Raw genomic sequence first — 27,992 nt, forward strand, 5'->3', positions numbered from 1 at the left:
ATTCTCTGTTTTTACTGTGGAGAAAGACGTGAGGACTGGGGAACTTGGGGCAATCAATGGAACTGTCTTGAGGACAGTCAGTATACGGTCTAGGAGGTGCTGAACGACCCAACGCATATGAAGGTAGATAAATCTCACAGGCCTGATCAGATATATCCGAGAACATTGTGGGACATTAGAAAATAATTTGCAGGTGTCCTTGCTGAGATTTGAGATCATTAAGTATGAGTAAGGTGCCAGTAGACTGGAGGGTGGCAAATGTTGTGCCTCTATTTAAGAAGGACTGCAAGAAAAATCATGAGAATTATAGGCCAGTGAGTCTAACATCTGTGGTCGGAAAGTTACTAGAGATTAGTCTGAGGGATAAGATATACATGCATTGAAATAGATAAGGGCTGATTTTGGATAGTCAGTACTGTTTTGTACGTGGGAGATTGTGTCTCAAGAATCTGATTTTAGTTTATTGAAGATGTAACCAAAAGGTTGATGAGGGCAGAGCTGTAGACATTATATATATATAGATTTCAGCAAGGCATTTGACAAGGTTCTGCATGGTAGGCTGCTCTGGAAAATTAGATTGCATGGGATCCAAGGAGAGCTAGCCAACTGGATAGAAAATATGCTTCATTGAAGCTAGCAGAGGGTGATGATGGAAGGCTTTTTTTCAGACTGGAGACCATGTGACGTAGTGTGCCACGGTTCGATGCTGGGCTCATAGCTCTTAGTTATTTATATCAATGATTTGGATGAGAACGTACATGGCATGCTTAGTAAGTTTTCAGATGACACAAAAGTGGGTGGTATTATGAATACCGAAGATGTCTATCAAAGATTACATCTGGATCGGTTGGGCAGGTGGGCTGAGGAATGGCTAATGGCCTTTAATGTAATAAGTGTTGTCTTTTTGAAAATCTAAACAGGACCTACATAATGAATGGCAGAGCTCTGGGGAGTGTTATGGGGCAAAGAGATCTAGGAATGCAGGTGCATAGTACCTTGGAAGCAGTGTCACAGGTAAATAGGGTGGTCAAGAAGACCTTCGGCATATTGGGCTTCATCTGTCGGAGTACTGAGTAGACGTTATAAGGATGTTACAGTTGTAGAAGACATTGGTGAAGCCATAGTTGGAGTATTGTGTTCAGTGTGGTCACCCCGTTATAGAAAAGATATTAAGATGGAAAGGGCGCCAAAAAGATTTACAATGGCCTGAGATATAGGGTGAGGTTGAGCAGACTTGGAACTAGGGGGACTAGTGTAGCTGGGACATGTTGGCCGGTGTGGGCAAGTTGGGTGGAAGGGCCTGTTTCCACACTGATTCACTCTATGACTAGGAGTTTATTCTTTGTAGCACAGGAGGATGAGGGATGATCTTATGGGGGTGTATATGATCATGAGAGGATTAGATCGGGTAAACACAGTCTTTTACCTTGAGTATGAAATCAAGAACCAGAGGATTAAGGTGAGGGGGGAAGATTTAATAGGCACCTGAAGGGCTACTTTTTTTACAAAGGGTTGTGGGTGTATGGAACGAGCTGCCGGAGATGGTAGTTGAGGCAGGTATTATCACATTAAAATAAACATTTGGACAAGGATAGTTGCAAGGCTACGGGCCAAATGCAGGCTGGTGGAACTAGCGTAGATGGGACATGTAGGTTGGCGTGGGCAAATTGGGCCGAAGGGCCGGTTTCCACGCTGTATGACTCTAGATATGTGATCACTGATCAGTGACTTTCCACCTGAACGTTACCTTCTGAATTTGTAGTCGGCAGGGCAGTACTCTGCATATCGCCAACTTGGATGTGTTGTGCACACTAACGTGCTGTTAGTGCCCCCCTAAAACTGTCCAGTGAAGGTGATTTGACTATATTGTTGTCTCGTTTATTCTATTACTATTACATTATTATTCCAGAACATAGACACAAAAACCTGGAGTGACAGAGGGACAGGCAGCATCTCTGGCGAGAAGGAATGGGTGACGTTTCAGGCGGAGACCATTCTTGAACCTATCCTTCGGATGTTCTTGCGTGGCACCTTTATTCGTGGCAGAAGGAGCGATGACCGGGCATCGTCCCACCTCCGCTCGGCGGCGCTTGTTTATCCGGTGATGTGGGGGAGGCCTCGCCCCTCCCCCGTTGCCGTGGTTACTTGCGCTTCCGGTTTCGCTCCGGTGTGGGGACGTCAGCAGGCACGCGGCCGGAAGAGCCTGAGGCTCAGAGCCGGAGCCGGAACGCGACCGCGGGGGGGCGGCGAGCGGCCATGGAGGTAAGTGGGCGACCCAGGGCTTTATCTAACTGCCCTGCCTTCGGCGTAAAGGGGCATTCGGTTGTTTATCACTTTCGTGCCAAAACTGATAAGATCATCAATACTGCGGCAAAACCTGCTGGACTGATCTGCTTACGCATCTGCATTGAATGTGACTTGTACAACCACATGCCACTGATATACTCAGGCTAAATTAGCAAAGGTTTACATTTTAACAGTATTGACTGCACCATTTACGTGCAGGATATTTATGCAGCAGATTTTGGAGGAACTAAACTGTCAGTCATTTGAGATGCAATGAGGCCCAAAATTAAATGTACTGATGCTCTTCGAAGTAGCTCTATCTCGGACAGCAATTTAAATGTGCCATGCAAAGGTTAAAGTTCATTTTCCATCTTATGAACAAAGCATTCATCCACGCCTATAACAAGCTGTTTTTGCTTGCTGACCTGTTTGCATTTACTGAACCATTAGACTGCCTTAAACAAATAAAAGTATAAGGTTGAACTTTTTGGTTGTTGCCTTGACACAAAGCTTGCTGTTTCTAACGTTATAATTAGCCTTTTAGTGGAATTAGGGAACTTGTAGTTACATAATGCCACCCCCAACACACTACTATAAATGTATTAGTAGTTATGACCTGTAGTCAATGCCAGTTTGTTATTGCTTAAGGAAAGAATGTTGTGATGCTGAAAGAACTTCCTGCTGTACTCCAGTAAAATTATGTCCACCTGCTTTTCCAGCTAACCAGTCAAAAAACATCTTACTTATTGTGGTCTATTAATATTGCACTTGTATCAGCTAATTTTATGTAATTGTGTCCTAAATTGGGAATAATAATAATATATTTTATTGTCTTTGCACATCAGTGCAATGAGATTTAGTATGCAGCTTCCAGCCGATGTAAAGAAAAGTAAAATAAATAAATAAGCTGTGTGACGTGACCATCCAAGGGAGACAGTCCAGGGGGGATGGGGGGCACAATATCACAATTGAATCCATGTGATATTTTGGTTCGGAGGTACACAAAATTGCTGGGGAAACTCAGCGGGTGCAGCAGCATCTATGGAGCGAAGGAAATAGGCGACGTTTCGGGCCGAAACCCTTCTTCAGACTGATGGGAGGTGGGGGGGGGGAAAGAAAGAAGGAAAAGGGGAGGAGGAGGGCGGATGGGAGGGTGGGAGGAGACAGCTAGAGGGTTAAGGAAGGGGAGGAGACAGCAAGGGCTAGCCAAATTGGGAGAATTCAATGTTAATGCCATAAGGACGCAAGGTCCCCAGACGGAATATGAGGTGCTGTTCCTCCAATTTCCGCTGTTGCTCACTCTGGCAATGGAGGAGACCCAGGACAGAGAGGTTGGATTGGGAATGGGAGGGGGAGTTGAAGTGCTGAGCCACCGGGAGGTCAGGTAGGTTACTGCGGCTTGCATTATTGGTTCTATTATAAATTAGCCAAGCCATCAATAATGGTAAATACATAATTGAAAACTATTCAGAGTCCCTTTGTTTTGAATCTGAGTAATATATTAAAATAAAATATCAAGTGTATATTAATGGAATCTGATCGAAACACAAGCAGCCAATTCCTTTCCTGTAACTATTAGTTCATTCCGTCTGGAATCAGGGAAAGAAGCAGAGCAAGGTTTATTGGTGTTGTCACATTTGTATTGCAGTCAACACTTTGGGATAGCATGACAAATGGAGGTTAATCTCAAAATGAAGTACTGTGGCTTGGCTTGGCTAATTAGCTTGACTAATTTATAAAAGAACCAATAATAGAACTCAATTGAACCAAAAGATCATGAATATAAATCCCATTTTAGGGCAGCACAATGGTGCAGCTGTTGAGTTGCTGCTTTACAGCGCTTGCAGCGCCAGAGACCCCGGTTCGATCCCGACTACGGGTGCTGTCTGTACAGAGTTTGTATGTTCTCCCCGTGACCGAGAGGGTTTTCGCAGAGATCTGCGATTTCCTCCCACACTCCAAAGACGTACATGTTTGTAGGTTAATTGGCTTGGGTTTGTATACTTGGTATAATAATAATAATAATAAATTTTATTTTTGGGTGCCTTTCAGAAATCTCAAGGACACCTTACAGAGATTAACAGGAATAATAAAACATATAATCAGAATAAAATAAATAATAAAGACATCACAGAAACACAAATTAAAAACAGAATTCAGTCCAAAAACAAAAAATCAAAAACACAATGTGAAGAGAGAGCAGCGGCAGCTGGTATATACTTATACTGGTATAAGTATAAATTGTCCCGAGTGTGTGTAGGCTTGTGTTAGTGTGCGGGGATCGCTGGTTGGTGTGGACTCGGTGGGCTGAAGGGCCTGTTTCTGCGCTGTATCTCTAAACTAAACTAAATCGATGAACAAGGAGCTGGAGTAACTCAGCAGGTCAGGCAGCATTTCTGGAGAACATGTATAGGTGACATTTTGGGGTGGGACCCTTCAGTCTGAAGCAAGATTTGAAAAGATGCAAACTCCACTGTTTCACCTGGAAGGTCTGCTGAGGTCCCTGGATGGAAGTGAAAGAGGAGTTGTAGGGATAGATATTACATCTCCTGTGTTTGTTGGTGAAAATACCTGAGGAGGGTGGTGGGTTGGGTGGGAAGGGATGCAGGATTTGCAGAGGGAGTGGTCTCTATGAAGAAGTGTGGACTCGGGTGGATGCAACTAGTTGTGGATCATGTTGAAGGTTGGAGAAATGCAGTGTTGCTAACTACCTTAGTGTGGAAATAAATGTAATTTGAAAAGAATATTCCTTAGGACAGAGTCCCTGATTACAGAACAGAAGATGAATCATTTTCAAATGGTACTTGTAAAGATAGTGAATGATAAGTACGTACAAGGAACTTGATTTCAAAGGTTCAATTTAAATTGCAGTTATAGTATTTTTCAATTATTCATTACAGGCGAAATAAAATCTGTTGGCAATACTGCGAGTGTTAGTATCATGTTAAAGCGTGCTATCAATGATGCATGTTGTAAAGCTTCTATTTCTTTTGCCCCACAGGAGAATGGCTCAGATAATGTGGCATCGCCAGCAAACTCTGCATCAGGAAAATCTAAGGTTTGATAAATGGAAACAACCTCTGGAATTTCTGAAACATTAACTATGCAATTTCTCAGAGCTTCTTCCTGTACTTCTAAATATTACTTGTATTTGTGAATTGACATTGAAATATGTCATGTTCATACTAATTCATATTCTGTTGTATTTGCAGCTGGACACTCTGTCAAAGGAAGACCTTATAAAATTTGCAAAGAAGCAAATGGTCCTTTTACAGAAGACAAAGTCAAAATGCACTGGTAATATGATTTTACTGCAGATCTTGGAAAAAATTTGTATAATCATGTATTTTTAAATGATCAAAGCATGTATCATTTTCTACCTTGAATAGTGAATACTATCCAATGCTGAGATTGATTGCAGGCAAAAGATATAAATTATTTTATTGTTCATTCAGCTCAAAATAAATTAATTTTGCTGGTCTTACTTGTGCTATTATAACGTTCATGTGATAATATAGATGCATTATGTGATTAGGCAACCTAAATGAAAAACAACGACACTTGCTTCGATCCTGAAAACCTGTCCCTTTTATGTAAATTAATTTTCAGAGAATGACATTTGCATGTTGAATCCTTGAATTTCCATTACTAAAACTGTACTGTCTATCCAACTCCAAACTAACCCTACTTTCCAAATAGCAAGGTAGTTTTTACAATTGAATCCTTTATTTGTCATTGAATCCTTATCAATGTATGCATAACAGAGTGAATGCATGGATATCACTCTTCTGCAAACTGAATTCATTTTATAGGGCAATTATAATATTGCCCCAAAGTACGTCCCAGTAACATAATTACATTTACAGTTAAGGGTGCCTTACCATTTGCCATTTCAATATTTCTGAATAAATACACTGGTCTGTCAGCTCTTCACAGGGCTTTTCATAAAAGTAGGTATAATTCAAATCATAGGTAGACACAAAAAGCTGGAGTAACTCAATGGGTCAGACAGCATCTCTGGAGAAAAGGAATAGGTCTCGATTCCTTTTTAGGGTCGAACGAAAATGTCACCGATTACTTTTCTCCAGAGATGCTGTCTGACCCGCTGCGTTACTTCAGCTTTTTGTGTCTATCTTCGATTTAAACCAGCATCTGCAGCTCCTTTCTACACATAATTCAAATTATTACTATCCTGTACCACCCTTTCCAATTCCCACTCCTCTGTCTCCTACTCCAGTGTTTCAGGTCAGCTCTCACGCCACATGTTTTAGGTTTCTGGATTGGCCATATTCCCCATCCTCCGATGTTTCTTCATCTGGGTATTTTTCGACTCGCACTACTTCCTGTGTTGTTCTGGAGATTTGTTAGTTACCTCGCCCCAACACTCCTCCTCAACTATGCTCTCCAATTGCAAATGATCCTTTAATCTGGAATTTGTTCCTAAACCCACTACCTTTTCTGTCTACCTATTCACCTTCAAGGCCTAGTAAGCTCACATCAATTTGATTATAAATTTGGTGATCCAATCTGTTATCTGCTTTATCTATATTCTTTAAACTATTGATGCTTTGAAGTGCCTTGGCACAATTTTGTACATTGAATGTAATATGTGTAAGTTATTGTTTCTTACTACGTTGTTCTCAGTGTTTCTTTTTAATTTATCAGACTGGATCATAGAACTTACAAATTATTGTACCATTGATAAAAATACATCTATTGATGCTCCTGAACACATCATCAGTGATGTACCTGGGGTCATTGGGTGTTTTTGGTCTTTCAACATCAGACACCCTCACCCAGGCGACCCAGCTGTGGTTCATCAGACCACGACTTGTGTTCAGGTGGCATTTGCTCCTTCCCATGGACCTCCTCTCCTGATCCAGAGCCATCTCGAGGCTCTCTCCGCTGCCTCTGTGGTGTTCTTGATGGCTGTTCTCCATTCCATTGATGCCCAATGCACTCAAGTCTTTGTAGAGCGATTGCTCTGCAAAACCTATGCAGCGAACCTCGATGGGCAGACACCTTGCCTTCCAGCCCTGCTTCTGGCAGTCTATGACCAGCTCTTCGTAGTTGGTCTTCTTCCTCTCGTGTGCCTCCTCCAGACGGCCCTCCCACGGCACTGTCAGTTCCAACAGGATGATGTTTTTGGTCGCCTTTGAGACCAGGAGGATGTCTGGCCTCAGGGTGGTCGTGGCAAAGTGCTGTGGGAACTTTAGCTGTTTCACCAGGTCTACAGAAAGCTGCCAGTCCTGCGCAGTCGCCAAGATTCCTGACGGATTCCTGGCTGCAGTGGTTCTTGGCAGGCTCCACTCCAGCCTTCACAAAGGTGACCATCTGGGTGGTGGGCCATGCTCGTCTGCAGCTGCTGATTGATTCTCATGCTGATGGCTTCTGCAATGGGTTTAAGAACCTGGTCATGATGTCACGTATACCGGCCCTGCCCAAGAGCCTTTGGGCTGCAGTTCAGGATGTGTTCCAACGTCCCCTTGCCTGAGCATTGCGGGCAATCCGGAGATTCCGCTTTGCCCCAGATGAAGAGGTTCGATGGGCTGGGCAGGACATCGTACACTGCCTGGACCAGGAACTTGATACGTTGTGGTTCAGCCTGCCAGAGCTTAGTCCATGTGACTTTTCGGTCCATGACCTGCTCCCACCTTGTCCAGGCCCCCTGCTGCCTCAAGCCAATCGATCTGGTAGACCTCTCCTCCTCCACCGCTGCCCTCACTTCTTCATAACCATCATGATGTTATTAATTCCTTACAATTTCCACTTTTTGTAAACAATTATGTTTTATCTCAAAACTGTATGTTTTGTGTTTATTCCACATGCTTATCTCATTAATATTTACTCGTGGGTTTTTTTTACAATATATTATCGAATCAAGGTCATTCTATTAATTCTTGTTATATCATTTCAGTACTGGAAAATGAAATTGAACAGCTGAAAACAAAATCAGCTATTGAAGACAATGATGCAGTCATCCAGGTAATGTCTAAGAAGCAGATTATTTGTAATGTTAATATTACTTTTTACAAGCTGCTCAAATGCACATCATTGTAACTTGTGTGCATAAACAGAGTTCAATTAAACTTTCTGGGTAATGTCATTTTATAATTTTGTAAACTTAAGGTTCTGTCATAATTTGTAAATTTCATTTTCATAGTGATTATTAATTGACTTCTGACTAAACTAAGTATTAAAAAAGTGATTTTTTTAAAAATCATAAATTTGATGTATTGCTTGTATTGTAATGTTTTGTAATGATGTAAAATTGTAATGCTTTGCTTCTTTGATCAGGAACTTACAACCAGGCTGGACACAGTACTCTTGGAAAAAGCAGAAGCTCAACAAAGTACACTGTCTCTGAGAAAAGAAAATGAAAATTGCAAAGAAGAATTGAAGGTAGTGATTAGCCATTTATTGTGTCCCTGAAAATAACATTTAATGCAAATTTTGTGTGCATTTAAAAATACTGCATTGTATATTCTGTTCATCAGCATTTTGAATAAGAGAGGATGGATTATTTGTTCATTTGTTTTGGCCTCCATATATTAAGCTCCAGTTTTGCTTTTCAACACTACACATTTAGTTTAATCATTAGGCTCTGGGTACTTCAATAGGTCAGTTAATTTAGCTCAATAATGCACTGATATTGGTATAGCTTACGCCGTTTCAACAACTATATATTGCTGAAATTTTCTATCTGCCTTGACATTGTTCAAACAAAAATTGTATAGATGGAGAAAAATATGTATTTGTTTAGTTTTAGAACTTTACACATCAGATTGATTATTTTGTGATCAGCAATGGATATTGTAAGGCTGGTATATGCTAAGATACTCTTGGGCATAATTTTTTTTGAAGAAGGTTTCTTTAACGATGCTATGGGTAATTTCTTCATTTTACCTAAAACGTTTAGTTTAATATTAGCTCTACATCAATACAAGATGAACAGAACATGTGTCCATGATATATGAACAGTGATGACATTATTTTTTATCTTTTCAGGATGCATTGTCAAAAGAAGCAGCTCTCCAGGACGATATTGAACTGTTAAAAAAACAGCATTTAGACAAAATTGAAGCCATATATTGTGATTTAGAAACTACTCGAGCAAAATACAAAGATGAACTGACCAGGTTAGAAATTGAACTTCAGGAGTCAAATCTCAAACACATTAACCACATTGGACAACTTGAGCAACAGCTTGCAGTCTACTCATTGCAGCAGAATGAAACAAAGAGGCTGGAAGAAGAATTAAATGAAGTTAGAAAATCTTCTGATTTTCAACTGAAACGGCAGCTGGAAACAATCACCAAGGAGCAAAAGGAAGAATTGAAGAGGATGCAAGAAGTTCATAAGAACTCTGCCTCTGAGCAGGAAAGTGAAACGAAGAACATTCAGAAAACCCATCAAGAAGAAGTGGCACTATTAACGCAACAGTTTGAATCTGCTGTCATAGCACATGAACAAGAACTTAAGATGTTGGAGCAAGATTTAAAAGAGAAGCATTCAAAGAAAGAGAAACGTTTTGAGAATGAACAGATTGCTAATATTAGCAACTATGAGCTTCAGTTGAATCAACTGAAAGATCAGTTAAGAAAAATGACAGGAGAGCAAGAAAAGGTTCAACGTTTGCAACAAAAGCTTCCAAAAGAATCAACCTCTGACTCCAGTGAGCAAATAAAATATCTTGAGAACTGTGCGAAAAAATTAGAATCGCAACATAGTTTGAGGCAGAGTGAAATTGCATACTTGAAAGATGAAAAAGAGAAAGTAGAAATGGAACTGCAGCACGTGAAAGAGGAGTTGTTTCATGAGAGAGAGGATTGGGAGTTCAAGATAAATGAACTCCAGCTGTCCAAGGAAGAATATATGAGCATGGTTACAAAATTGACAGATGAACTTCATTCTGCCAATCACCGTTGTGAAAAAGCAGTCATGCAGCATACTGCTGAAATACAGATTGTAACAGAACAACATAAAAAACATATTTCGGTCTTAGAGCAAACTTTTTCTTCTGCAGCTGAAAATGAAAAACTTGAATGTCTTCGTAAGGTAAATGACTTGACCAAGCATTGCCAAACATTATTGGAAGAGAAAGAGGAGGCAGAGTGTCACTATGAAAACTTGTGCAAAACCATGGAAATACTACAGACCGAATTAAGAGAATCTGCTTCAAAGATTAGCCATGAGTTTGAGATGATGAAACAGCAGCAATCTGATGAAATTCATGACCTGCAACAGAAGCTCAGAAAAGTTTTTAATGAGAAAGATTCTCTTTTGGAGTCGATCAACCAACTGCAGGCTGAAGTTGCAGAGGCTAAAGAACTAAAGCAAATTGCAAGTAATTTTCAGGAGAAGAATGAAGAGTTGGCATTGTCAATTCAGCTGAAGGAAGCAGTTGCCATTGATTCAAAAGAGCAAGTAGATAATTTAATGAGCGAGAAGGAGGAACTAACAGCAAGAATTGTTATCTCTGAAAAGTCAATAAGTGGATTGGAACAATCTCTCAAACAAGAACAAGGTAACTGTGCAGAACATCAACAACAAATACAAGAACTCAGTAAGGACAATTATGAATTGCAGCAGAGAATGGATGAAATGACACTTTGTTTAAAAGAGGCAGTTTCAGAAAAAGATAATTCCTGTCAAAAATTAAGTGAAGTGGAAACCCGACTGGAGACTATTAAAATTGAGAAGGAGCATTTGGACTCTCAGACAAAAAGCTTAGAGGAACTGTTTACAAAGTTAGAAAAAGAAAAGGAATCTTTGCAAAACGAAATAGCAAGGCTGAGTTTGCAAAATGAAAACATGGGATCAAATGAAGAAAAATGGCACGATCTCAATAATCAACTACAAGCTTTAATTGAAGAAAAGAAGAGCTTAGAAATAGCAGATAAACTTGGAAAACAGCAACTTTTTGATGTCAGATGTGCAATAGTTAATATTGTTGAACAGGAAGCTTATAGTTTTAGAAATGATGGTCATGAGGTGGGTGTAATTGAGGCAATGCAATTACTTGAAGAATATGTGACAAAAATGAAGGATGAAAAGCAATCTGTAGTGCAACTACATGATGAGCGCATACTACATTTGCAAGAAGAATTGCAATTACAGAGAGATGCAAATAGAGATCAACAGGCTGAACTTGATTGTTTAATCGATGACCTCAGGAAAGAGAAAACCCTTTTGCAAAAGCACCTAGATGAAGCATTGTTTGATAAGGAAGGACTGCAGAGAGATCTGTTAGAGATGCAGAACCTAAGTGAAAAAAATAACCATGAGAATGAAGATCTACTGGTTCAGATTCAGAATATTACACAGAAGCTTGAACACTTGGAAACACAAAAGCAAGAACAGAGTGAGAAAACTGAAAAAGAAATGGCACAAGAAGGAGACGATAAATTGAAGCTCCAGTTGAATGAAAAAGAATCTGAGCTATTAAAATGCAGAGAGGAGCTTGAAAAATTGAAGGTATTTAACATGAAAAAATTAAATATATTGAATAAGACTAAGAATAAATAACTGGTGGCGCAGAGTGCAATGTTGAAATTTTATGTTTAAAAAATCATTCTGTTGGCTATGTGGATCCAAGTCTAAGCCAAGCTTCCAGAAATATTATTAGTCACTTAGCTGAAAAAAGTATTAAAGTATTGGTCCTTTGATAACCCAACCTTTCCAAGGTATGGTGATTTAAATTTCAAAGGAAATATTGTTGTAAATAGAAAATCACTTCAGTTTATTATTTTCTTTTGAAGGCTGCTCTTGAAAAGGAGGCGCAGTCGTCTTTCTTACAGTTTGGCTTTCTTCCCAACCAATTGTTCAAGCGCTTTTGATTGCAACATGCGCCTTAATTTAGTTCAACAAAGAAACTGACAAGTTACTAAAGAACCTTTACTAAAGGTTCTTTAGTAACTTGTCAGTTTCTTTGTTGAACTAAATTAAGGCGCATGTTGCAATCAAAAGCGCTTGAACAATTGGTGCATTGAATTTACTTGATATTAGCCAAACTGATTTTGGAATATCTTTTATAAAATTCATTCTAAACTTATTTTTCAACTGTGGAGATTTTGTTGAAGATATTTTTTTACTTTGTTGAATGTCAAAGGAAGGCTTTTAGTTTCCCTTTTTTTTGATCAATCACTACCTAGCTTTTGTGTGACACAATTGCTTTTGCCATTTTTACAGTCCCTGTCAATTTTATCCAGGTCTTGCACCATGTAGATTTGGGCTGCTTCATTTATTGAAGAGTTACGAATGGTATTAAACATTGTGAAATTATCACCAACATTCAATTGTATGATATTATCGTGGATTGAAGATTTTTCATGAAGTCTCTGAAGATGGCACTTCCCGCATTTCCTGCATCTGCAATTATTTTTGTTTTTAACTGCAGATGCAGGAAATGTGAAATAAATGCAGAAAATGCAATTCTTCAGCAGGTCAGGTACTGTCAAAGGGTTTAAGAAGGAACTGCAGATGCTGGAAAATCAAAGGTACACAAAAAAGCTGGAGAAACTCGGCGGGTGCAGCAGCATCTATGGAGCGAAGGAAATAGGCAACGTTTCGGGCCGAAACCCTTCTTCAGACTGTCAAAGGGTTCTTCAGAAAAATACCTGAATACTTATTTTGTCCTTTGTGGAATAGATAATATTTCAGGTATGTACAACTGTGAAATGTTAACTCACTTTCCAGATACTGCCTGACCTGTTGTGTTTCCAGAATTGTCTGTGTTTGTTTGTGCAGTGATCTCTTTGGATTGGGGTGATTTAATATTGAATAACAGTCACATTCATCTTGCCTCTTTGTGTAACTCCACCAGTGCTGTATTTTCCCCCAATTTCCCATTGGCTTCAGTTTTAACAGACCTCCCTGACAATGTACCAATAGGCCAGAGGACATTAGTTCAAATCCCTCTATGCTTGTGGAACTTGGTCAAGTCATTGAAATACATCTAGAATGAGAAAGCTAGTATCGGCATGGTGATTGAGAAATTTGACATTCCAAAGAAGTAAGTCTTTCAGTCTGAAGAAGGGTCCCGACCCAAAAAACGTCACTCGTCCTTCTTTTCCAGAGATTCTATATGTGAGTCCAGATCAACATCGGCAGGGTTGATCAGCAGCTACCTGAATGATCTGGATAGCAATTCAATTCCAGTAAACTGCAATGTTAGCAAGGATCCTGGCTGTAGTACTGAAGAATGGTGCTAATGAAGTAACCATGGCTTTTAAGTTTATAACCGCTTTTGATGCTCAATGTTTGTTTTATGGGATCTTTTTGAATCTCGTAAATTGAGAAATTAGACTTGATTTTATCATTTGTGTCTGTGATATGGTTGTAGTTGTCTCTCTTTATATGGATGAAATCTTGAATATGTTCAAAGTCAAATATTGGTAGCTGATGAGCTACAGTATAAAACCATTTTTGATTTTTCATATCTTAAATTGAATATTGGGCTATGAATTCAATATTTACTTTTGTTTAGGACAACGGGTAGTGTCTAGCTGTTCGATTGAAGACTGTATTTTGTTTTCTGTTTCAGGAAATTTTAGAATGCAATACCCTTCAACTTAAGGTTAACCTTTTGTTTATTGTATTCGATACAGGATTTGATGCTGAAAATCTCCAGTGAAGAGAACACCTTAAAAAACACAATTGTAGAACTGAATGAGAAAGTGGGTATGTTTCCATTTCAGTACTTTTTGTTCTTGGTTAAGTATTGGTCAATGTACCTGAACTCCTCTAAAAGAAAACGTGATGAATGTTAATAATACTCAACACGGTTAGTTTTCATTTATTTAAAATTGGGTCACTCGGGTGATGAACACCGTAGACATCGCAATCTCTTTATAAATCTGTCCAACTCTATTGATAAAAATGAATCAAGTAGTACTTCTAGATGTATTAAATAGTATTGTATTGCATTTCTTTCTCTTTTAAAAGCAAAGTATCTAAAATGACAGATTTGTTGTAGATAGACACAAAGTGCTGGAGTAACTCAGCAGGTCAGGCAGTGTCTCTGGAGAAAATGGATGGGTAACGTTTCAGGTCGGAACCCTTCAGACTGATTTGTTGTAGTTCATTTACATGTAAGTAAGTAAGTTTATTGGCCAAGTATTCACATACAAGGAATTTGCCTTGGTGCTCCTCCCACAAGTAACAACATGACATACAGTGACAGTTACGGATGACTCCGAAAACACTAAACATTAATAATAATAAAACATTAATGATAAAACACCATTGATCAAGCATGTGAATGAACAAAATACCAGATCAAAGGGAGGCTACAGATTTTTGGCTGTTGAGTAGAGCAACTACTCGTGGATAAAAACGTTTTTTATGTCTGGCTGTGGCAGCTTTGACAATCTGGAGTCGCATTCCAGAGGGAAGTGATTCAAAGAGTTTGTGGCCAGGGTCAGAGATGATCTTGCCCGCCCGCTTCCTGGCCCTTGCAGTATGCAGTTCATCAATGAAGGGAAGGTTGCAGCCAATAACCTTCTCTGCTGATCGGACGATTCGCTGCAGCCTCCAGGTGTCGTGCTTGGTGGCTGAGTCAAACCAGACCATGATGGAGAAAGTGAGAACAGACACTACGATGGCTGTGTAGAATTGGACCATCGTTGCCTGTGGCAGATTGTGCTTCCTCAGCTGCCGTAGGAAGTACATCCTCTGTTGTGCCTTTTTGACTGTGGAGTTGATGGTAGCCCCCCATTTAAGGTCCTTGGAGATGATGGTTCCCAGGAACTTAAAAGACTCGACTAATGTGACTGTGGTGTTGTTGATGGTGAGTGGGGTGAGGGGAGGTCTCCTAAAGTCTACAAACAATTCCACTGTCTTTAGAGCATTGAGCTCTAGGTTGTTGCGATGACACCAGGACGCCAACTGTGACACTTCCTGTCTGTAGGCAGATTCCTCCCCATCCTGGATCAGTCCAATCGGTTGTGTCGTCCGCAAACTTGAGAAGCTTGACAGAGGTGCCTGTGGAGGTGCAGTCGTTGGTGTAGAGGAGAGGAGAGAGTACGCAGCCTTGCGATGCTCCTATGCTGAGGGTTTGCGGGTCCGAAATGTGCTTTCCCAGCCTCACATGCTGCTTCCTGTCTGTCAGGAAGCTGGTGATCCACCGACAGAGGGGTTCAGGCACAATGCGATGTGTAAAATAATGTGAATGAAACTTGCTTCTCAAATTTCACACGATTTCAAATTAACTTGAACCTAGATTGTTGATTTGTATAATATTCCACGTTTTTAATTTGAGCATCCTCAAGAAAGCAAGGTGGGGAGGGGGGGGAGGAGATGTGTGGTTGGCTGTGGAGAACTAAAAGATAGCGGTTAGCTTATTTAGAATGTTTTGAATTCAAAACAGTTGGACTTGAAAAAGTAAGCAACGACAAGGAAAATCGAATAAACAAGATTAAAGCTGTGGCGGTGAAAGCTAAAAAAGAACTTGATGCCAGCAAAAAGCAGGTAGGTACCCAGTGATTTTTTTTTCCTCTCCTCTTGAAATTAATGTTGTTTAGGAGTGATTTTTGTATAAAGAAATACTTCCTTTTCGGCTAGGTCCTACTCTTAACAGAAGAAATGGAGATTGTAAAATCTGAGCGAGATAAACTGTCGTTTTCCATCAAGGACGTTATGCAAGGATCTGACAACTACAAGGTATTCTTTCTAACATTGTGGAGGGGAATTGTAAAAGACAAACAATGTATGATGTATGTGCTTTCGCTTGAGAAAGTGGCATATCAAGTGGGTAGTGGACAACCTTGTGTTGTTTTCAGAATATCTTCAGATGAAATGCCATTATACAGGCTTAGGAAAGTATATTAAGAAAGGGGGGGGGGGGTTGACGTCACTCACAGCGTGAGGAAGAAGACAGCGCTCTATGATCTTTGGACAGCGGTGTTTTTTTCAAATGTTTTTGGGCAGCGACGGGCGGGAGCCGAGACGGACCCGAGACCTCTAACACAGGGCCAGACTTGCTTGTTCTTCACTCGCAGAGCGTGCCACAGTCTTCAGCGATGATCTTCGGTGTTCAGTCGACGGGGCGACTTTTGAACAACGGGGGGAAGAAGGAGGGGTGGGAGGTGACTTCAGTCGCAGCGCAAGCAGATGGCACGGCAGGCAGGCAGATCTATTGGCACGTCATCAGCGAAAAAAACAGGCGGTTTGAATTCAAATTTTGATGGGATTTGTGAACATTTTAATTAATTACTCAAGAAATAAAGCAGGAAATTTTCAGGTAAGCCGATTTTTGACTCCAGGGGGTAAATCTCTATCGGAATATGTAAAAGATTTTCCCGTTAGCACGTCGTTTCTTTGAGTAGATGTGATCAACACAAATAAATACACGCGCGCGCGCACACACACACACGCGCACCCACATGCGCACATCCCCACATCCAAGATCAGAGTTTTATAGTTATAAGGAAGGATGAGGATTAAGATTTATAACTGGTGATATAAATAATCACCTGCTCAGATGTTGAATTGAGTATCCGCTCCATGAAAATAATTGACACTCAGAATTTGCTGGGTTTTTCCTCCTAATTTATTTGGTGTCAGTTCTTCATTGGATTGTTCTATAGATGCTAGATAACCTCTTTTATGTGGTCATTAGTTGTGTATTATACATGGAAGCCTCTCTTCCGATTGATCAGGCAGATATTTTCCTCGCAGAACATCAGACATCCACTTTCAATGGAATAGTGGGCAAGGGTTAAAGGGAAAGCATTTAATTTGTTTCCCAATTGAGGGATCCCAAGACATTCCACCACACACATACTAAAAAAACGGCTACACAGATTGCTCTGTTTGTGTGGCTCAGTAACCCGTGGGGGAAAACATTGATTAAGCAGTTTGTCATTTAATCTAAATAAAAACAAAATGTCATAAATGGCCTTCCTATAACTCCTATAATTTATTTAAGATCATGTTTCTTCTGCTCAGAATATTTTGGTGGAATACGAGAAGCAAGCAGAAAAGCTGGATGTGGAAAAAGAACGAGCAAATAATCGTGAAAACCAGGTGGAGGAGCTTACCCAACACCTTCAAGCATGTCTTCAACAGGTAGGGTGCTATCTGTCATCATAGTTAACAGTCCTATTTTTCTGTCTACGATGCAGCAAATCTATAATTCAGTTTATGCTGCAATTAATTAATCTGCTAATTTAAAAATCCTTATCGGGCATTGTTGCACAATTGTTCCCTAAAGTAAAACCGGCCAAACAATAAGCAAACAAAACTACATATGAGAATATGTGAAAACAATAAATTTAATCTTGTTAATAACTAATCAAAAAGGTCCCATTTTATTAATTCCACGACCCCCAGTAAACGAAATCCTTGGCAGATAATTTAATTCCTGTTTGCTCTGTGGACTCGCTGTGTGTCTTGTCTGTCTGTGTACGTGTCTTTCATCGGGCTCTGTACAGTGCAAATTAACCATCGTCGTCCCCCCCCCCAATTATGCAAAATGCCACCTGAGTTAGATAATACATGGCATGTTAAAGCCTTGTGCAAAAAAAGGCAAGAATCGTAATCTTTGAAGGAATACACTGCTTTATTTATTAATGAATCTGTTTCTGACTTTCAACTATTTTCCATTTAGCACAAACAATTGACTTCAGAGAAAGAAAATATATTGGTTCATTTAGGAACTTTGCAGTCAAATGCCAAACAGCTAGAAATACAGATATTGGAATCCGAAAAGGCCAAGATAGCTGTTGAAAAGGAGCTAGAAGCCATAAAAGTTGTCAAGGAGCAGATATCCAAGGTATGGACACTAAGAAAATAACTGGTACAATACCACAAAATATATTTAAAACTCTCAGGCATTTAGCTATATTCAATTTAGGAGGTGACAGAGTGTGGCAGATAGTAGGGCTTGTGCCTCACAGCATCAGAGATCCAAGTTTGATCCTGACCTCTGGTGCTGTCTGTGTGGAGTTAGCACATTTTGCCTGTCTCCACAAGTTTCTTTTGAGTGCTCCAGTTTCCTCCACATCCCAAAGGTGTGCGTGTTTGTAGGTTAATCGGCCTCTGTAAATTACTGCAAATGTGTAGTGAATAAATGAGAAAATTGAATAACATCGAAATTAGTGTGAATGTGTGATCGATAGTCAATGTGGGCTGAAGGGCCTGTTTCCATACTGTATCTAAACTAACAATTTCTTTTCTGAAGCAGATAATTCATATATTAAAAATGTATTTTGCACTGCAGGATAATTGTGCATTGGTAAAAGAAATTGAAGAACTTAAAAAGCAACTTCAAAATGAGAAATACCAACTGCAACAAACAATCCATGAACTGCAACTTGTGAGAAAGGTAGGAATCTCCAACAGACACAACCCCATTGCATTCAAACGCAAAGCACTACAGTTGCCTTAAATCTGAAATAAAACAAGATGCTCCTAGTTGTCTATGACTTAGGCTCTTCACTCCTTCCCCACTCTATAATCTCCAGCCTCGTATCCTGATCCAGCGAATCTCAATGTGAGGTGGATCAGCAACTTTTCTTCTGACATTGCCCCAACTTTAACCCTGTGGACAGAAGCAGGAAGATTTATCTTTAAAAGAGTTGGGGGAAAAAAAATGTTCCCTCTTAAAATTTCCCGATTTTATATATTAGATCATAAGACATAAAACATTAACACTATTTTAAAGCATTTGCTATCTAACCTGCTGCAATGTATCTACAATTTTCTGCATCAGATTTATGGCTATTTTATTTTTAATCAATGGTGGATCAAAATAGTTTTAGGAAAAACAGTAATGATTGAAAGTGGGTCCTTCAGAAATTTACCAGTATAATATTTTGGCATAGATAAATGAATGGGATTGCTGGAATATCATAGTACTTTTTACTGATTTTAAACTATTATATATCCATGAAAATGACGTTCAAGTTAGATTTAGTGTATAATATTTTGAAAGAAAAAAAAACTTGAATTTGTGTAAAGCGCTTGACATTAGAAAATCAATTCACTCTTCATAGAAATGCACCGACTACTGTGTAGATAAACAGGGCACCTTGGACACAATAAGGTACACACAGTAAATTAGACTGATAACCAGTTACTGTCCATTTTGATGGTCTTGGTTAAAGATTGTACATCAATTAGGACAACAGGATAATTATTTATACCTAATTGGGCCTTGATTTGATAACATAAGTAATATACTATTTTATATAGTACTGAAATAGCCATGTAGGCTCTGCTCCCATCTATTAAAAGGACTCTATTTCACACAAATGAAATAAATCCAGTGAGTACAGTGTAAATTACTGTTTGTACCAACTGTTGCTAGGATGCTCAGAAAAGCACATTAATGGACATGGAGATTGCAGAATATCAGCGGTTGGAAAAAGAACTGAACCAGAAAATTACTGAACGAGACCACAGGATTGGTGAAGTGGTAGAAGAAACTGCATCCTTCAGACAGAAACTGGAAAACATGGAAGTTGAAATAAGTAAGTTAAACAGTTTCGTTCAATAGAATGTTTAAAATTATATGTCTTATTTGAAGTATATGGTTTTGAACTATTCCAAGCACGGTTTCCGTGAAATGAATCAAACCACTTTGGTGAAAGGATGCAACTAACTCAGCAGGTAATGAATAGGTGATTAGTGTTTTGACATTTCAGGTTTCATTTTCACCAGAGATGCTGCCTGACCTGCTGAGTTACTCCAGCACTTTGTGTATTAACCAGCAGCTGCAGCTTTTTATTTCTACACTTTGGTAAAAGCATTTCCTTCTTGACAGTGATTTCACTGAAATTGTAAAGACAAGGAACATCATATCAGGGGTGAGATTGGACAGTGCAACGTGGGTGAATTAAACAAATAAGACACAGGCATGGAATGTAAATGGGCATGTTCATAAAATAACTAATTTTGCCACCACTATTTTAATAGCAGTGAAATAAATTGTTATCTTTTTCATTTTTGGCATCAGGACTTTGAATAATATTTCCACTGGACTTTTCTTCGGCCCTAATCTATATGATATGAACTAAGATTTTTAGAAAATGTATTCATGTACTCACTATATTCCAATATGTGTTTACCTAAAAAGGCTCATAATTGCTGTGCCATTTTTTAATTAAATTCTATATCAGTTGTTCAAACAGATGGGATGATGTCTCCTGAAAAATAATGATAATTTTTTTGTTTGCAGAAAGTCTTCAGAAAACATTGGAGGAAAACATAGAAAAAAACACCAAGATTAAACAAATGCTAGTGAAAACCAAGAAAGAACTTAGTGATTCAAAAAGAGTTGTGAGTAACAAACAATATCTCTCATATGTCCCTAATCATTCGGAAAATATTTATATTCAATATATTTTTATCCTTGATTAAACACAGTCAAGTTTTAGGATATGACTTCTGTACCTTGAGTTTTGATTGAGACTGGATGGTTGCTGCGATTTTGAATGACATAATTCTGAAGGGAATATCTTGCATCTCTGGTAATTTTCTTGTTTATTTATGGGTACTTGAGAACGGGGACTATGAGGAAGCAGGAGAGCCTTGCACAGCAAATAAAAAGATTCCCAACGAAGGGTCTGAAAGATCTACAGATAAAACAGTAAAAAGATCCAGAAAAAGATCAAAGAAATGTAACAAATATTCTATAGTACTAATTTCGGCAGTTTACAAGGGGGCCTACATTCAATTATTTTACAGGTGTGAATGTAGAATTTAATTACACGGTTAATACTCAAAATTAACTGGAAATGATATCCTGAATTTGACTTGTTGATGTTAGAAGAAAAGTATATAATTGTCGTGGTATTATGTTTTTAGGAAGCTGAGCAATTAGTTCTTCAAGCATCTATTAAGGGAGAGCTGGAATTATACCAACAGCAGGTGGAAAATTACAAGGTACTTTTTAAATGTATTTTTCAATTGAGTTCATGCAAGTGGCTATCAAGTATAGTTACTAATTTGACAACAGCTAACAAAGAGAAAGAGTTAACGTTTTAAGTTATTCTGACAAAGGACTTGCAAGCTAAAATTCTAGAGATATAGTCTTAACTGCTGATTGTTTCCAGCATTTTATGCTTTGTGTCATATTTCCAGTATCTGCAGTTTTTTAGATTTCCATTTACCAACTGCTTCATAATAGGAAGGTCATCCAAACCTCTTGTGGCTGTTCTCCCTCGCATCAACTCCCATAACTACTGTGCTCACTAACCAACCATTATAGCTTGTTTAGCAATTTTAAAATGCCTTTCTAATTCCTCCCGTGACCTTACTGATCTCTATCTGGAACTTCCTCAAACTTGGCTGCACTCCAAGATACTAACACTCCTCCAGTTCTGGCCTCCTACATTGTCCTGATGTTAATCACTGCACTTCTGGCACCCATATCTTCAGTTGCTGAGATTCTACATCCTGGCATTCTTGCACAAACTCTTGAGTATTTCAGATACTACTTAAAATCTATACATTGTTGACAAAGTTTTTGGTCACCTTTAACATAGATTACTATGAAACTGTTTGTTCACGGTCCTGTGAGTTGCTGTGGGATATTTTACTTTGCTAAAAGTTATACATAAATATATTGTTTTTTGTTGACTTGATGTAGCTTTCAAATGTGTTTTAGTTCAGAATGAAATGTTCTACAAAGGGCAAGGTTGCTTGATTTATTTGTGCAGAACAGTGATGGAAGTCTGACTTGCCTTGTTTCAATGTTTTTCTATATATGTATATGTGTGTATATATATGTATATATGTGTATGTATATGTATAGGTATATGTGTGTGTGTGTATATATATGTGTGTGTGTATATGTATATGTATATATATATGTATGTATGTATATATATATATATGTGTGTGTGTGTATATATATATATATATATATATATATATATATAAACATATATATATATATATATATATATATATATATATACCCTGCAACATAGAATTTTCTAATTTTAACACACCCCCTCCCTGCCCCCTTCCTCCACCGTAGTAATTTTACCAGTTCCACATGGAAATTATTGTATCTCTTGAAATCACACCTTCTCTAGCCAACAATGGGCCGACCAGGCATCACCCTGCCTGAGGTTACAGTTCCCTCCATAATGTTTGGGCCAAAGACCCATCATTTATTTATTTATTTGCCTCTACTCCACAATTTGAGATTTGTTATAGAAAATATCACACGTGGTTGAAGAGCACATTGTCAGATTTTATTGAAGGGTATTTTTTTATACATTTTAGTTTCACCATGAAGAAATTACAGCTGTGTTTATACATAGTCCCCCCATTTCAGGGCACCATAATGTTTGGGACACATGGCTTCAGAGGCGTTTGTAATTGCTCAGGTGTGTTTAATTGCCACCTTCATGCAGGTATAAGAGAGCTCTCAGCACCTTGTCTTTCCTCCAGTCTTTCCATCACATTTGGAAACTTTTATTGCTGCTTATCAACATGAGGACCAAAGTTGTGCCAATGAAAGTCAAATAAGCCATTATGGGACTGAGAAACAAGAATAATACTGTTAGAGACATCAGCCAAACCTTAGGCTTACCAAAATCAACTGTTTGGGATATCATTAAGAAGAAAGAGAGTACTGGTGAGCTTATTAATCGCAAAGGGGCTGGCAGGCCAAGGAAGACCACCAAGCTGATGACAGAAGTATTCTCTCTATAATAAAGAAAAATCCCCAAACACCTGTCCGACAGATCAGAAAGACTCTTCAAGAGTCAGGTGTGGATTTGTCAATGACCACTGTCCATTGGTTAGCGGCAAAAATAGATGGCCAGGTTTCCGTTTGCGAAGAAGTACTTATAAGAGCAACCACAGTTCTGGAAAAAAAGTCTTGTGGAAGATTAACATATCAGAGTGATGGAAGAGCAAAGTATGGAGGAGAGAAGGAACTACCCAAGATCAAAAGCATACCACCTCATCCGTGAAACACGGTGGTGGGGTGTTATGGCATGGGCATGTATGGCTGCTGAAGGTACTGGCTCACTTATTTTCATTGATGATATAACTGCTAATGGTAGTAGCATAATGAATTCTGAAGTCAGGGATCTCACTTAACTTTTTTTCCCTGTTGCCAACCGGGGAACATAGGCAGCTGTTTAGGTTGCCAAATGACAGTTTAGATGGTCAATTTAAGACGGCTTGCATGACGTGTGCGATAATGTGCTCGAACGAAATGCGTAGTTACCAGTTGGAATTAATGCTCAATGAAGCATTCACATATTATTTCTGCTTCAAATAAAGTCACAAACTAAACATATTAACCAATCAAGACATGATATATACCACAATGACATGCAGCAAAATTATAATACAGTATCTCAACTCTTTTTACACATTGCAATTAAAGAAATGTCTATTATTTCTTTCCACTTCCCAACAAAAATGTGGTTGGATTATTCAGCGTATGATCAACCAGTGTCAATAAATCCTGGACCATGGTAACATATATGCTTAACCATGCACACTACAAATTGATGCAAGCATGTTCTCTGTGAAGGGCCGAAAATTATCATGACATGGCCATAGCATGGGTCGTTATTGCTATTGGTACAGAAACACTCTCGCTTCCCACAACAAATATACAGGTTGCAAGGAAATTTCTAAAGGCATTTTATGATAATAGCTGTTAAAACCGACTATACCAATCTGACAGGTTAAACATTACACTAACTAACAAGAGATGGCAAAAGGACATAACTGCAGCAAATGGTCTTTTGGTAATATGTTTAAAGGTGTCAAAACGCCACATTACCGGACATTCAGATTAAATGTATGTGTGGTGAACAGCAATGAAGATACCCAGTTTGTATGCAACAGTTTTTTTTTAAATTATTGATAAATGCTGTTCCCATCATTCCCACTTCAGAATTAACATTAAAATTTCAACTGAAATATCTCCTGACCAAATTTGTGATGTATATGACCGACTGTAGAAGTAAAACCTGGATAAATCCAATGTATAGTTGTGAATGTTGCTCATTAAATAACTGTACTGATACTCCATATTAAGAGCATTGTTTTGCCGTTAAAATGAATTCTGTAATAACGTGTCAACGGTAGCAGTGACAATCGAACACTGCGGTTTTAATGTTTCACGTGTTCACAATTTAATGAATCCATCTTTATGGATTAAAACAAATAATAACATTGGGATTTAAAACACATTTGATTGCATTCCGTTATCAAACATAGTCAATTTTCGCTCTGAAGACATTTCCAGCAGGAGAATCAATGCGAAGTGGATAGGGAGATCAGTGCAGGATGAATAGATGGGATGGGGGTGGGGAGGGGGGGGGAGCACAGAGGATGTCAGTGAAGACTGAATAGAGGCGGGAATGGGGATCAGTGGAGAGGAGGGGTCCCAGGATAGGGGGTGCGTATGAGAGAGAAAGGTGGGGAGGAAGGAAGGTCAGCGCTCATCGGACAGGGACGCTAAAGGGGGAAGCAGTTGGGATCTCCTCACCACCGCCTCCCTTCCTCAGCCAGCCAACAGAAGGTGCGGGACCGAGCAGTGCAGCTGCTTCAGACGGCGGAAGGGGGCCTCCCCCTTCCTCCCGGCAGTGTGGGAGGGCTTGTTTTGAAAGCGGTGTCGCCGTTAGCGGATTGGCAAGCAGCTGCCGCTATTGGGGCGGGCGGGGTGCTGGAGGAGGAGGAGGAGGAGTCAATGCCGTGCGGGGCCCGTCATTCGCTCCGACCCTTCGTCACCCCACACCCCGTATCTTTGCTCCGCACTATGTCGTCGTCTCCAGTTTTTTGTGTCTATCTTCGTAATAAACCAATATGTGCAGTGCCAAGCCGGGCAAAATGACTCGCATTTAGTTTGCCCGGCGGCACTTTGGGTGGTCATTGGCACCCGGGCAACCGCTAATTTCGAGTCCTGGAAGTGTATAGACACATCCTATCTGCTCAAGTTCAAACAAATGCCTCAAAATTCATTGACCGGCAGTTCATTCTAAAGCAAGGCAATAATCAATGACTACTTTAATTTGCATGACATTGCTGTGTCCCAAACATTATGGTGCCATGGGGGGGGGGGGGGGCTATGTATAAACACTGCTCTCATTTCTACATGGTGAAACCAAAATGTATAAAAATGGCTGTTATTAAAATCTGACAATGTGCACTTTAACCACCTGTGATTTTTTTTTTAATTACAAATCTCAAATTGTGGAGTACAGAGGCAAATAAATAAATGATGGGTCTTTGGCCCAAACATTATGGAGGGCACAGTATTTGTGGCTGGTCCTGATTGGTCCTGGTCTTTTCTCATCTCTAGCTCTTCACCTCTCCTACCTCCTGCTTTCAGTCTGTAGAAGAATCCCGACCCAAATCATCAACCATCCTTTTTCTCCAGAGATGATGTCTGACCTGCTGAGTTACTTTGTGTCTATCATTTGGCATAAACCAGCATCTGCAGTTGGAATCAGACAGCATGGAAACGGGTCCTTCGGCCCAACTTGCCCACTGAGTTCTTTGTTTCTACAGTATAGATTGTAGTATATTACAAAAGAGGTTTGCAGAAAATCAATAAACCTATTACGTTGCAGATTCAAGGAGCAGAGTTAACTGCTGAAAACCATAACATTCATGAACAGTTGCGACAGACAAATGAACAAAACCATCGTACTTTAAGTGCACTTACACAGAAGATGGCAGCTCTGCAGGAAGAGAGTAATAATGCTAAGGTACAGTCTTGAATGTGTCTGAAATATAATCTGGTATAAAATTGTAGAAAACGAAGAATCCGGTGAAAGGGTCCCTTTTGCAGTGAAATAATGTGGATAATGATTACACAAATCATTGCAACCCAATGACATGTCATTGCAACACAATGACATGTCATCATGACAACACAAATCATTGCTAGGACTTGTGTTCATATATTATACTAAGTATTACTAAATCAAAAACACAATTTCTAAGTTTGCAAAGGATACCAAATTAAGGTCATATTGTTAATATTTGGGAGAACTGCAGCATTCTACAAAAGAAATTTGCTGAATGAATAGATTATTAGCAAAAGTAGAAAATACATTTTTGAAGTGAGGATAGAGGGACGATTTGTTACATGATAGGTACAAGTCTAGGTATGGTACTTAGTGATTTTTTAAAAAATTTTACTTTGTAGGCTGAGCAAGCTGCAACTACTGTAGATTTTGAGAATTACAAAGTTCGAGTTCACAATGTCTTAAAGCAACAGAAGAACCGAACCGCTGCCCAGAATGAAAATGAATTAACTCAACAAGAAAAGTGAGTTATGGAAGGCAAAATAATTTTGTCCATTCATTATCCCCCTTTATAAATTAATTCTGTTATTTACTGATGATTTTTGCACTGCTTCTTTCATGTGTGTAAATACACATTTTGATTTTGGAACTAACCCATGGTGCAGCTGAGCTCTTTTATGCTACTTTCTGTACCATTTTGATTTTTTAGATTCAAAAGAAATTTATGAATTGTGAAGGATGTACACAAAATTTGAGTTTCAGGGAATGTGTAGCTTGGTTTCATGCAAAAAGTAGAAGATGGGTAGAGATAGTATCATGATAAAGGAAGGTTGAAAGGAATAAATCCAAAAGCTTTCTCCCAACTACCCCCCTCCCCCACATCCAGTTTTTTTCACTCCTGGGCTGAAGGGCCGGTTTCCACAGTATCACATCTCCCAAATCAGTCCCATTTTTTTCTCTTTCACTTTGTACCCATATCCCTCCATCCATCTTTACATTTCACTCCTGCTCTTTCCTTATCTGACACTCTCTCCTTTCACCGCTAGCCTTTGTCATTTACTTCACCCATCTGCTGATCACACCTAATCTATATCCACCTACCACTTGCCAAGCTTGTCCACCTTTGCCTCTCGTTGTAAACTTTCTTCTCCTACTCCATCAATCTAAAGAAGGTCCTGACCCAAAATGTCGTCTGTCTATTTCCCTCCACAGATGCAACCTGACATGCTGAGTACCTCCAGTGTTTTGTGTTTTGCTGAAGATTCCAGCATTTTCAGGCGCTTGTCTACATTTTGTCATTTTAGACTGGAGAAAGCTTTTTTTCTCACTCCCTGATCTGTCAGTATGTTCTCACTATAAACACTAAAGAGAAGGGTGGTACGATGGCACAGTGGTAGAGTTGCTGCCTTATAGCGCCAGAGACCCAAGTTCGATCCTGACTATTGGTGTTGTCTGTACAGTTTGTACGTTCCTCCAGTGACCGCATCTTTTTCCAAACGGCCTGTTTCTACGCCCTGTTTCTAAACTAAACTAAGAAAATGGGAACATAATTCCATCCCTTCAATGGGCCAGATCATGTTCCGTATAGCTTCAAGGACCATACAGAGATCGGACTGAATAAATGTTTTTTTTTGTTGCAGAGAACATCTCCAAAAGGTGATCGACCAGTTGAAGGCCAAATTACAGGAAACTCAGTGCAATCTACAAGTCAGTGTGGGTGAGCAGCAGACTCTGCAAGTTGAGCACGACAGACTACTGGAACGACATAACAAGATACTGCAGGAAACTGTGACCAGGGAAGCTGAGATTCGAGAAAAGTATAACAATCATTATTTATGATTCTTTTAAACTTGGAGTATTTGCTGGAACATTGGCATTTGCTGTAACATTAATGAATTGGCAGAGGCTAATAAGTTTCACATTGGAGAGAATTAACCAGGTTGGCCTAAACCACACACAACTGGGTGGGTC

The 27,992-nt window shown here is 39.3% G+C and overlaps 1 protein-coding gene across 3 annotated transcripts in view; it reads left to right on the forward strand.

The window, feature by feature from the left end:
• The first annotated feature begins 2,165 nt into the window (after positions 1–2,165).
• Positions 2,166–27,992, forward strand: part of gcc2 (GRIP and coiled-coil domain containing 2) — a 42,777-nt gene continuing 16,950 nt past the window's right edge. Inside the window, exons 1-18 of one of the 3 annotated variants that reach the window (XM_033022631.1) lie at positions 2,166–2,262; positions 5,288–5,344; positions 5,499–5,583; positions 8,204–8,271; positions 8,584–8,688; positions 9,295–11,763; positions 13,896–13,968; positions 15,656–15,756; positions 15,850–15,948; positions 17,236–17,355; positions 17,897–18,061; positions 18,509–18,613; positions 19,598–19,760; positions 20,468–20,568; positions 21,097–21,174; positions 25,842–25,979; positions 26,423–26,544; positions 27,662–27,838. In XM_033022631.1, coding sequence (XP_032878522.1) covers positions 2,257–2,262; positions 5,288–5,344; positions 5,499–5,583; positions 8,204–8,271; positions 8,584–8,688; positions 9,295–11,763; positions 13,896–13,968; positions 15,656–15,756; positions 15,850–15,948; positions 17,236–17,355; positions 17,897–18,061; positions 18,509–18,613; positions 19,598–19,760; positions 20,468–20,568; positions 21,097–21,174; positions 25,842–25,979; positions 26,423–26,544; positions 27,662–27,838 — 4,232 coding nt within the window. In that variant the 5' untranslated portion in view covers positions 2,166–2,256. The remainder of the gene's footprint in view (positions 2,263–5,287; positions 5,345–5,498; positions 5,584–8,203; positions 8,272–8,583; positions 8,689–9,294; positions 11,764–13,895; positions 13,969–15,655; positions 15,757–15,849; positions 15,949–17,235; positions 17,356–17,896; positions 18,062–18,508; positions 18,614–19,597; positions 19,761–20,467; positions 20,569–21,096; positions 21,175–25,841; positions 25,980–26,422; positions 26,545–27,661; positions 27,839–27,992) is intronic. The other 2 variants (XM_033022632.1, XM_033022630.1) reach the window with 2 other exon arrangements.

This window comes from Amblyraja radiata, chromosome 6 (assembly GCF_010909765.2).
Source record: "Amblyraja radiata isolate CabotCenter1 chromosome 6, sAmbRad1.1.pri, whole genome shotgun sequence".
Lineage (NCBI taxonomy): Eukaryota > Metazoa > Chordata > Chondrichthyes > Rajiformes > Rajidae > Amblyraja > Amblyraja radiata.